At 43.9% G+C, this 9,785-nt stretch overlaps 1 protein-coding gene across 1 annotated transcript in view; it reads left to right on the top strand.

Moving 5' to 3' along the window:
* Positions 1-9,785, top strand: part of LOC112073052 (unconventional myosin-XVI-like) — a gene marked incomplete at its 3' end in the record, with an annotated part of 197,982 nt that overhangs the window by 103,544 nt on the left and 84,653 nt on the right. The window contains 5 exon segments of the mRNA XM_070440027.1: positions 110-215; positions 4,272-4,389; positions 4,949-4,981; positions 4,984-5,095; positions 7,515-7,635. Coding sequence (XP_070296128.1) covers positions 110-215; positions 4,272-4,389; positions 4,949-4,981; positions 4,984-5,095; positions 7,515-7,635 — 490 coding nt within the window.

Raw genomic sequence — 9,785 nt, 5'->3', positions numbered from 1 at the left:
CGTGAGAGAGAGAGAGGAGAGAGAGAGAGAGAGAGAGAGAGAGAGAGAGAGAGGAGAGGAAGAGAGAGCAAGGAAGTATCTCTCTCTCTCTCTCTCTCTCTCTCTACAGTGGGGAGAGTGGTTCTGGGAAGACGGAGGCCTGTAAACACATAGTGAGACACCTTGCAGTGAGGTCCAGCCCCAAAGGCTTCTCTCTTGAGCCAAGGATGAAGCACGTGAGTCTGGGTTACTCTACACCGACTGAGCACCTGGCCCTGGTTGTCCTAAAATGATTTGTCCTCTTGGAGGACAATGTAATTTGATAGAAAATGTTCACTGATGAAGGCTTCAATGCTGAGAAACAGGTTTTTAGAATAAAAAGCCATTTTCCATTCAACTTCTTTTGTCTTCCAAGAGTGGCTGAATATTTCTCACACCTCCAGTATGTGCTTTCTTTCATGCACCTTGGTTGGACTGTGATAGCAACTGACCTTTGTTCTCTTTATCACCAGACACACACAATACCAGAGAGGGTAGACAGGCAGGCAGACAGACAGGTAGCCTGTCTACCTGTCTGCCTGCCTGTTACAGAGTCCCTGTGGTGTAGGGTTTCGAGGTTTGTATTCACGGACCAAATGATCTGTGTTTGTGCAGTGTACTTGAAACCCCTAGGTTGTTACAGGTTCTTTTATTTCCTCCATCACTAGGTTCTGTATGATCACTAGGTTCTGTATGATCACTAGGTTCTGTATGATCACTCAGACACATTGTGTTTGGAATTGGCCCATATAGAGAGAGCATCTAAATGCCACCGGCCAAGTATTCAGTCTGAAAGGGTTCTGTGGAAAGTGTACTGGGCGTCAGGTAGCCTAGTGGTAGAGCATTGGGCCAGTACCCGAAAGGTCGCTGGTTTGAGAAATTGAGAAATCAATTTATGTGCCCTTTAACAAGCCACTTAACCCTAATATGCTCCAGGGGCGCTGTAATACTATGGCTGACCCTGTAAATCAACACATAGATGAGTACAATGGGCAGGAAATGACCATAGTAACCATTATATGAGCAGCCGTTATGAACAGGACATTGTTTGAGAATGTTTTGTACTCAGTGATCAATTGCAATGATAGAGTATTATACCAGTCTGTGTGGAAGCATCGGTTTAAAAGAGCACTTTAGTCAAAGGAAGGATTACTGTTATTGCATTCAACCTTACACTGACATATTGTCAGAAACCTCATGGTTTCATTGTTGCCTAGCATGCGTGGGAATCATTACTGCAATGAATGTTGAAGATGAACACTTTCCCACTATTTGATAATCCTAGCAGAAGTCCCTATTATAAACAATGACACTGTTTCATTGGACTAACTGTGATGACCTTAACATACAAAGCATCATTGTTTAACAGGGAAGATAGAAAAGCTGTTGCTTGTCCATAGTGGAGCTGTATGTACGCAGACAAAGTCATGGTTTGGTGGTAGATAATATATCTGGGTCAACTCTACAGAGGGACAATGTCTGACACTCAGTCAGTCGGGCTATATCACCCTCTGGTGGTGAGAAGTGGTTTTGTGACAGTCAGTATTTCACACTCATGCACTCGCTTCAGTGGACGTCAATGAACCAAACGAGTACATAAATTCACATTAATTTGATTGTGCGTCTATGAACATGCCATCACTAATGCATGTATTGCTGCACACTAATAGGGTGGCAGCGTAGCCTAGTGGTTAGAGCGTTGGACTAGTAACCGCAAGGTTGCAAGTTCAAATACCTGAGCTGACAAGGTACAAATCTGTCGTTCTGCCCCTGAACAGGCAGTTAACCCACTGTTCCTAGGCCATTGAAAATAAGAATTTGTTCTTAATTGACTTGCCTAATTAAATAAAGGTAAAATAAAAAAATTAACTAATGTTGTAAAATACTATTGTAGCTGGAAACTGCTGATTTTTATGGAATATCTACATAGAATAAATCAAATAAATAAAAAATTGCCGTAGAGAAGCCCATTATCAGCAACCATCACTCCTGTGTTCCAATGGCACGTTGTGTTATCATTTTAAAAGGCCAATTGATCATTAGAAAAGCCTTTTGCAATTATGTTAGCACACCTGAAGACGGTTGTTCTGATTAAAGAAGCAATAAAACTGGCCTTCTTTAGACTAGTTGAGTATCTGGAGCATCAGCATTTGTGGATTCGATTAGGCTCAAAATATCCAGAAACAAAGACCTTTCTTCTGAAACTCGTCAGTCTATTCTTGTTCTGAGAAATGAAGGCTATTCCATGTGAGAAATTGCCAAGAAACTGAAGATCTCGTACATCGCTGTGTACTACTCCCTTCACAGAACAGCGCAAACTGTCTCTAACCAGAATAGAAAGAGGAGTGGGAGGCCCCGGTGCAGAACTGAGCAAGAAGACAAGTACATTAGAGTGTATAGTTTGAGAAACAGACACCGCACAAGTCCTCAACTGGCAGCTTCATTAAATAGTACCAGCAAAACACCAGTCTCAACGTCAACAGTGAAGAGGCGACTCCGGGATGCTGGCCTTCTAGACAGAGCTGCACATTTTGAGCCTGTAATCGAACCCACAAATGCTCACATACTCAACTAGTCTAAAGAAGGCCAGTTTATTGCTTATTTAATCAGGACAACAGTTTTCAGCTGTGCTAATATAATCGCAAAAGGGTTTTCTAATGATCAATTAGCCTTTTAAAATMATAAACTTGGATTAGCTAACACAACGTGCCATTGGAACACAGGAGTGATGGTTGCTGATAATGGGCCTCTGTGCGCCTATGTAGATATTCCATTAAAAATCAGCCGTTTCCAGCTACAATAGTCATTTACAACATTAACAATGTCTACACTGTATTTCTGATCAATTTGATGTTATTTTAATGGACAAAAATGTGCTTTTCTTTCAAAAACAATACAATTTCTGAGTGACCCAAAAATGTTGAATGGTAGTGTACAAACTGAATACAAATATTAACGCGTTATGCAACAATTTCAAAGATTTTACTGAATTATAGTAATTATAGAAATCAGTCATTTTACATGAATTCATTAGGCCCTAATCTATGGATTTCACATGACTGAAATACAGATATGCATCTATTGGTCACAGAAGCCTTAAAAAAAGAGGAAAAACCAGTCAGTATCTGGTGTGACCACCATTTGCCTCAGTCAGCACGACACATCTCCTTCTCATAGAGGTGATCAGGATGTTAATTGTGGAATGTTGTCCCACTCCTCTTCAATGGCTGTGCCAAGTTGCTGGATATTCAAGGGAACTTGAACACGCTGTCATACACGTCAATCCAGAGCATCCCAAACATGCTCAATGGGTGACATGTCTGGTGAGTATGCAGGCTATGGAAGAACTGGGACATTTTCAGCTTCCAGGAATTGTGTACAGATCCTTGCAACATGGGGCTGTGCATTATCATGCTGAAACATGAGGTGATGGCGGAGGTTGAATGGCACGACAATGGGCCTCAGGATCTCATCACSGTTTCTCTGTGCATTCAAATTGCCATCGATAAAATGCAGTTGTGTTCATTGTCCGTATCTTATATCTGCCCATATCATAACACCACCGCCACCGTGGGGAACTCTGTTCACAACATAGCCATCCGCAAACTGCTTGCCCGCACAATGCCATACACGTGATCTGTGGCTGTGAGGCTGGTTGGACGTACCGCCAAATTCTCTTAAACAACATTAGAGGCAGRTTATGGTAAAGCAATTAACATTCAATTCTCTGGCAACAGCTTTGGWGGACATTCATGCAGTCAGCATGCCAATTGCACTCTCCCTCAAAACTTGAGACATCTATGGCATTGTGTTGTGTGACAAAACGGCACATTTTATAGTGGCCTTGTATTGTCCCCAGCACAAGTTGCACCTGTGTAATGATCATGCTGTTTAATCAGCTTCTTGATYTGCCACACCTGTCAGGTGGATTGATTATTTTGGCAAAGGCTCACTAACAGGGATATAAACACATTTGTGAACAAAATCTGAGAGAAATAAACTTTTCGTACGGATGGAAKATTTCTGGGATCTTTTATTTCAGCTCATGAAATGTGGGACCAACACTTTACATGTTGCATTMATATTTCTGTTCAGTGTAAATACTGTATATTTAGTCCAGAAAGGAACAGTGTCTATACGGGTAGTTGTATGGTACAGTATATTATTATTATTTGTATTATTGTTATTATTGTTACTATTATTATGGTGTGATTTCAGTGCTAACAGAAATGGTATGTTGTGGTGGCTTGTAGGTGAACTGTATCCTGGAGGCGTTTGGTCATGCCAGTACTCCTGTGAATGACAACTCCAGTCGCTTCATTAAACTCCTCAGCCTGCAGTACTGTGACAAGAGAAGGACACTACTCAGAGGTACACATACACACAACTGCACCTTTACCCAGTATTGAAAGGAAGTTTGATGTATGGCCAGCAGGGGGGAGAACAACTCCATGAGTAAACCTGTCGACCTTCAATGTCTGTCTTCCCCTTTGAACCACATTGAGGGAGATATATTTACTCATACGTAATGGCTGTGTATGAAAGCTGCATTTTAATTAAGGTCACTCAAGTTTTTTGTTTGAATAATTTGGTCTGTGGTCTGTGTTTAAGAATCTTGAGTACACATTGGTATCCTAATGGATGATTCTCGTAGGATTGTAATGATTGTGTAGGTTTATATAGGTCTTTATATACTGTACATTAGGTGTGTGTCCCTACTGCTGGTTACATTTGGTTTAATAGGCTCATATGACAAAGCATGTTGTATATGTGGATTACATGTGTGTGTGTGTGTGGGGGTGTGTGTGTGTGTGGTGTGTGTGTGTGTTGATGTGTGTGTGTGTGTGTGTGTGTGTGTTGGTGGTGTGTGTGTGTGTGTGTGTGTGTGTGTGTGTGTGTGGTGTGTGTGTCGTGCGTGCGTGTTGTTTAGCGCGGATAAACACATACATGCTGGAGAAGTCCCGGTGGTCCACCTGCCCAGTCAGCAACACAACTTCAACATCTTCTACCTGATGGCTGAAGGCTTGTCGCCTGAGGAGAAGTGTACCCTGTACCTCAACAACGTCCTAGCTCACAGGTCTGTGACCTCAACAACGTCCTAGCTCACAGGTCAGTACCTCAACAACGTCCTAGCTCACAGGTCCGTACCTCAACAACGGTCCTAGCCTCACAGGTCGCGTACCTCAACAACGTCCTAGCTCACAGGTCCCTACTCAACAACGTCCTAGCTCACAGTCCGCTACCTCAACAACGTCCTAGCTACAGGTCCGTAACCTCAACAACGTCCTAGCTCACAGGTCTGTCTGTACCTCAACAACGTCCTAGCTCACAGGTCCGTACTCAACAACGTCCTAGATCACAGGTCCGTACCTCAACAACGTCCTAGATCACAGGTAATAAGGCCAGGCAGGTTACAGTAATATAGGAAGATATCTAGATAAACACATCAACACCAGGCCTTCCTCTAGCTAACAGGTGACTGAGGGGGGGGGGCTCCCATATCTCTGGGTTTCCACTGATAGTCCAGCCACAAAGTCAAAAAATATTTAAAACAAAATGTGCTTATTGGTCTTAATTTAAAGTTAGGGTAAGGCATAAAGTTAGAAGTGTGGTTAAGGTTATGGTTAAGGTTGGTTTCAAATCACATTTTAAAGAAGATTGTAGGAATAGAAGGGGGTTATGACTTTGTAGCTGTAGTAAGTAGTGTGGTAATGCAGATTGACCACATTTCCTCTCAAAATGAGTGTCTGTACTACACACGCACACTCATGATTTACATCCCCATGGGAGATACTACGTTCTACAAACTCAGCATGAGAGCGAGGGTTATCAAACATGAATAAGGTCAAAGTGGGTGTGTGTTGTGTGTGTGTGTGTGTGTGTGTGTTGTGTGTGTGTGTGTGTGTGTGTGTGTGTGTGTGTGTGTGTGTGTGTGTGTGTGTGTGTGTGTGTGTGTGTGTGTGTGTGTGAGAGAGAGAAAGAGAGAGAAGAGAAGAGAGAGAGAGAGAGAAGAGAGAGAGAGAGAGAGAGAGAGAGAGAGAGAGAGAAAAGAGAGAGAGAGAGAGAGAGAGAGAGAGAGAGAGAGAGAGAGAGAGAGAGAGAGAGAGAGAGAGAAGAGAGAGAGAGAGAGAGAGAGAGAGACGCACTCATGCGTACATTCAGGCGTGTGTAGTGCGTGTCAGTATTGCATAACCCCCATTGAAAGTCAGTCTAATATCCAGTGACCTGGATGGGGTGTTCTGGAGCCTGTAAACACGCTATAGCCCCTGACTCAATGCTGAAAGTGCGTGATTCAAAAGCCCTACAACACGAGCCCATTTGGGGACCCCTCCTTTCTCCCCCTCCCCTCCCCACCCCCCAAGACATTACCCCCCAAGACATCCCACCAGAGGTCTCTTCACAGTCCCCAAGTCCAGAACAGACTTTTTGTATTGTAGATATGTGGTAGTAGATTAGTGGCCTGAGGGCACACTTAATGTGTTGTGAAAAGTGTTATGAAATACAATGTCACGTAATATGTTTAATTGTATATTCCGGGCTTTATGTTGCGGGAGCCGAGGAAGAGTAGCTGCTGATTTGGCAGGAACTAACAGACATCCTTAATAAATACAAATACAAAATGCCCTTCCTTTCTCTGGAGGAGAGTGCTATGACTGGTTAAAAGTCACTCTGCTTGAGAACACCTGCTAAACAACCATGCTTTAAATACATTTGACATGCTCTAAAATGATGTGTATGTTTGGTTTTTGTTTGGAGTGGCTGCAGATCCAAGTTCCAAGTCACTGAGTTCTTCAGTAAGGCCATTCTACTGCCAATGTTTGTCTATGGAGTTTGCATAGCTGTTTGCTCAATTTTATACACCTGTCAGCAACAGGTTTTGCTGAGCTAGCTGAATCCACTCATTTGAAGGGGTGTCCACATACTTTTGTATAGTGTATTTTGCCTAGTGGCACATTTTTGCCGCATAAGCGAAAATTGCGACCATGGATGCAATCAGCCTAAAATCTCATTAGAAATCAGGTGGTGTTTTTTGTCTTACACTAACATTGTACTATGCTATTATATTCCTTCTATAATTATATCATTATGTGATCTTGAACACATTGATTCAGCTTTGATCTAACTTTATTTAACGAGCACCATGAGAAGCCTTTTCTCTGTAGAGCAGAGACTGTGTGTAAAGTACAGAATCCTGCACATGTGTAGAAGCTTCGGACCTTTAGCTGTCTGGGAGAGAGGTCCAGAGAACTTGGATCTGCAGCCACTGCCTTTTTTGTATCAGGTCCATAATATGTCTGTAATTCCTCATCGATACAATGCAGTATGTTTATAATGTGCTGAGGGGTTTCTCTGTACTGTAGTTTAGAATGTCTTTCGTGTAGAGCATGATACGTCGATCTGTCTAGTATCTGTCTCCCTAGATACCTGACTGCTGGTTTTCTCTGCACTGTACTGTACCGTACTGCGGTCACTAGTCTTTGTCTGTGTCTCTCTAGGTACCTGAGTGCAGGTGTTCCAGCAGTAGATTCCCCTCCTGTGGCCACTGCCTCAACTCAGAGTAGAGACCGTCTCACTGCAATCAAACAGGCCCTCAGAGCACTGGGCTTCAATAAACTGGTATGATTACACTGTGTGTGTGTGTGTGTGTGTGTGTGCGTGTGTGCGTATGTAACAGTATAACTTTAGTACGTCCCCTCGCCCCGACACGGGCGCGAACCAGGGACCTTCTGCACACATCAACAACTGACACCCACGAAGCGTCGTTACCCATCGCTCCACAAAAGCCGCGGCCCTTGCAGAGCAAGGGGCAACACTACTTATAGGTTTCAGAGCAAGTGACGTAACTGATTGAAACGCTACTAGCGCGTACCCGCTAACTAGCTAGCCATTTCACATCCGTTACACGTATGTGCGTATGTGCGTGTGCGTGTGCGTGTGCGTGTGCGTGTGCGTGTGTGTGTGTGTGTGCGTATGTATGTGCGTGTGTGTGTGTGTGTGCGTGCGTGCGTATGTATGTGCGTGCGTGCATGCGTACAGACTGTACTGTCCCTTGGCTGTCCCTTGTCTGGTATGTGGTCAGTCTGACTGTGGACAGACTGTGGACAGTTCTCAGCACATTATAACCATCTATTTATAGGCTCCAGTCAGCATCTGTCAGCAGTGAGTGACACCATCTCACCTTTTAATCCCACCCACAGCCAGCAGCTTATACTGTAGGATGGTGGCAGGGGGCAAGGGTACTTCCTGGGGGAGAGATAGATGGGGGAGATTGACATGGGGAGATTGACATGGGGAGAGAGGGGGATGATAGAGTGAGACAGAGAGGGGGTTAGAGAGAGAAAGAGAGAGAGAAGAGAGAGAGAGACTACCCATGGGTGTCTCTAAACCCTTGTTGGGGGATGACTGACAGCCCAGACCCAAAGGTCAATCCTCATTAAGAGCCTCTATCGGTAATGTCTTCTCCTCCCCTACTGCAGGACTCTATACAATGTAGAGAGAGGGAGAGAAATGAGAGACATAGGCTCTTAATGAGGATTGACCTTTTGGGATGTGCTGTCTGGGACTCTGGGCTGTCTCAACAAGGTATGAGTGTCAGACAGTGACTAATAACTGGGTTTATCTCACTGAAACATCAAGCTCTGGTTAACACAACAACACACAGGGTGAGGAGGGCAGGGAGAGGAGAGGGGGAGGAGGGAGGGAGGGAGGGAGAGGGAGGGATGGGAGGAGGGAGGGAGGAGGGAGGGAGGGATATATTTTCCCTCAGATTACACCGACCCATAAAGAATTTGAATACAAATCCAATTTTGATAACTCCCATATCTATTTGGTGAAATACCACAGTGTTCCATGCACAGCAGCAAGATGTGTGACCTGTAGCCACCAGAAAAGGTCAACCAGTGAAGAACAAACACCATTGTGAAATACACGATATTATTCTTTATTTATTTTCCCTTTTGTACTTTAATACCATTTGCACATCACTGACACACTGTATATATACATTTGAAATGGTCTTATTCTTTGAACTTTTGTAAGTGGTAATGTTTACTGTTAATTTTTTATTTTATATTTCACTTTGTGTTTAGAGGAGAGGAGAGAAGAGATAGATAGAGAGAGAGGGTTGGTGAAGGAAGGGAGAGAGACAGAGGGAGGAATGATGAAGAAGAGATTGGAGGAGAAAGGAGAAAGGTTAGGTAAGGAGAAAGGTTAGGTAAGGTGAAAGGTTAGGTAAGGAGAATAGGTTGGTAAGGAGAAATGTTAGGTAGGAGAAAATGTATGAGTATGGAGAAAGGTTAGGTATGGAGAAAGGTTAGGTAGGAGAAAGGTAGGTAAGGGAAAGGTTAGGTATGAAAAGGTTAGGTAGAAAAGTTGGTAAGGAGAAAGGTTAGGTAGGAGAAGTTAGGTATGAATAAGGTTAGGTATGGAGAGTTAGGTATAGAGAAGGTTAGGTAAGTGAAAAGGTTAGGTAAGAAAAAGGTTAGGTAAGAGAAGGTTGAGGTGAAAGGAGGTGGAGATGAGGGGCGGCTCTCTGTCTGATCTGCTGTCTGTCGTTCGTCTGTCTGTCCTGTCTGTCTGTCTGTCTGTTGTCTGTCTGTCGTCTGTCTGTCTGTCTGTTGTCTGTCTGTCTGTCCTGTCTGTCTGTCTGTCTGTCTGGTCTGTCTGTCTGTCTGTCTGTCTGTCCTGTCTGTCTGTCTGTCCTGCGCTTGCCTCCCTGCCTGCCTGCTGCCTGCCTGCGCCTTGCCTGCCTGCCCCTGCCTGCCTGC

Source organism: Salvelinus sp. IW2-2015, unplaced genomic scaffold (genome assembly GCF_002910315.2).
Source record: "Salvelinus sp. IW2-2015 unplaced genomic scaffold, ASM291031v2 Un_scaffold2133, whole genome shotgun sequence".
Taxonomy (NCBI): Eukaryota; Metazoa; Chordata; class Actinopteri; order Salmoniformes; family Salmonidae; genus Salvelinus; species Salvelinus sp. IW2-2015.
Note: the sequence above shows the minus strand (reverse complement) of the source record. Positions and strands in the feature narration are given on the sequence as shown.